The 1,652-nt window shown below is 27.6% G+C and overlaps 1 protein-coding gene across 5 annotated transcripts in view; it reads left to right on the top strand.

The window, feature by feature from the left end:
* LOC123015438 (Down syndrome cell adhesion molecule-like protein Dscam2) overlaps positions 1-1,652 on the top strand; it is an 81,453-nt gene that overhangs the window by 38,566 nt on the left and 41,235 nt on the right. For all 5 annotated transcript variants that reach the window (XR_006413383.1, XM_044415183.1, XM_044415175.1 and 2 more), the window contains exon 4: positions 831-977. Coding sequence is in view for 4 of the 5 variants with exons in the window: in XM_044415183.1 (XP_044271118.1) it covers positions 831-977 (147 nt within the window). In the remaining variant the exon portion in view is untranslated. The remainder of the gene's footprint in view (positions 1-830; positions 978-1,652) is intronic.

Genomic DNA, 1,652 nt, shown 5'->3' with positions numbered 1-1,652 from the left:
GAACGTGCTTATGTCATAACTCATAAAGAAGCATGAAAAAACACAAAAAACAAAGGAAAAAAATATTTTGCGAAAGAGCTTCAAAAGGCTTAATTTAATATCATGAAAATCATGAAAATTTACTCGTTTATTGAATATTTTTCAGATATTTTAATAATAATATTATAATAATTATAACTTTTTTCAGTATTTTTTAATAAATAATCTAAAAGTATACAGACATTGTTTCTCTGTAATTTTGTAATTARTTGGAAAAACTGTTGGTTTTTATTTTTATAGTCTGATAAATTAACAATTATTTTTTACATTTTCTCCTTTTGACAAAATTATTAAGAAGCCTGAGCAAAACACTAAAAGGAAAAATAAGGAATTTTAGCTTCAACAAGCTAAACGAACTATTTCTTCAATTTAGTTTGATCAGTTTTTTTAATTAAAACTATCATAAAAATTTACTCGTTTAATGAATATTTTCCAGATATTGCAATAAAAATATTTGCTCTTAAAAATGTGGATATTAAAAAAAATCTGTCATCATAATGCATAAATAAATAAAAAAGTTTTTTCCTGTCCACAAGAGTTGGATTGGAAATTTACTTGGAAATATTTCAGTCCTCGGATGTTATAAATGTTGGCTGTTTTCTCCACGATTTCTGAGATACAAAAACGTCAAGAATAAGCATTGGTGGTATCAAACGAAAGCGAAGCTGAAACTTATTATCATGCATGGCAGGCCTTGCGAAGGCTATAAAAATCTGTTGAATATCGTGAGAGCAAGTGGATCAAATTTATTTTTATGTGGGTATTTTATTTTCTTATAATTATGCTTCCAGATGGGAAATTTCATCAACTACCATCGGGGGAGCTTTTAATACACAATTTAGAATTCAGTGACCAATTTCCAACATATCGGTGTAGAACAATGCATCGTTTGAGCAGACAAGTTATTGTAAGCAGTCCTGCCAACGTCAGAATAGTGGGTAAGTGAAAATTAGTTTTTATGTTTACCTAAAATTAATAACCTTATATCTTATTCTTTAGGGTGATTGTTATGTATTTAAGCTTCAAATGAAGGTACATTGTTGTCTGAAAACAATAAATTATTATTTCAACGCCCTTTATTTATTAGTTGTAATTTCATCTCCTTTGTAAAATTTGAGTTAGTTGAAGGCATTGTATATAATAAACCTTCAGTCTTTGATACAATATCAGCGAGGCTTTATTGAAACCGAAAAAGTGTTATAACAAAAAGGTAAACTTTCTTTCCCTTTTGTTACAAACTGTAATGTCTTTCCAAAGCAATTATGTACACAAAAGGGACAAATAAAGCAAAACGCTTTGGGGAAAAGTTTGTGAAATTAGGCGGACAAGTGATCGACTGTGTGTTAACATTGAAGGAAAAAGACGTAAAAATCGCTTTAAATTTTTATTTACTAGATGTTAGTGTTTTTAAATATTTCTATAGATTTTAAATTAATTGAAAAATTCAAACAATAATGATGGTCTGTTTGCCACAGCCTGTTCTTGCATTTATTTAATAAAAAAATAAGTTTCTGCATATTTAAAAATATAAGCGTAATCAATTCAAAATCTACTGAAAAAAACACAATTTATATTTTTTCCAGATCTATATATGTACTTTGTATGTAGATTCT

Source organism: Tribolium madens, unplaced genomic scaffold (genome assembly GCF_015345945.1).
Source record: "Tribolium madens isolate multiple individuals breed KSU strain unplaced genomic scaffold, Tmad_KSU_1.1 Scaffold_11;HRSCAF=98;Tcas5.2_LG3b, whole genome shotgun sequence".
NCBI classification, from domain to species: domain Eukaryota; kingdom Metazoa; phylum Arthropoda; class Insecta; order Coleoptera; family Tenebrionidae; genus Tribolium; species Tribolium madens.
This window is presented reverse-complemented; position numbering and strand designations above follow the sequence as displayed.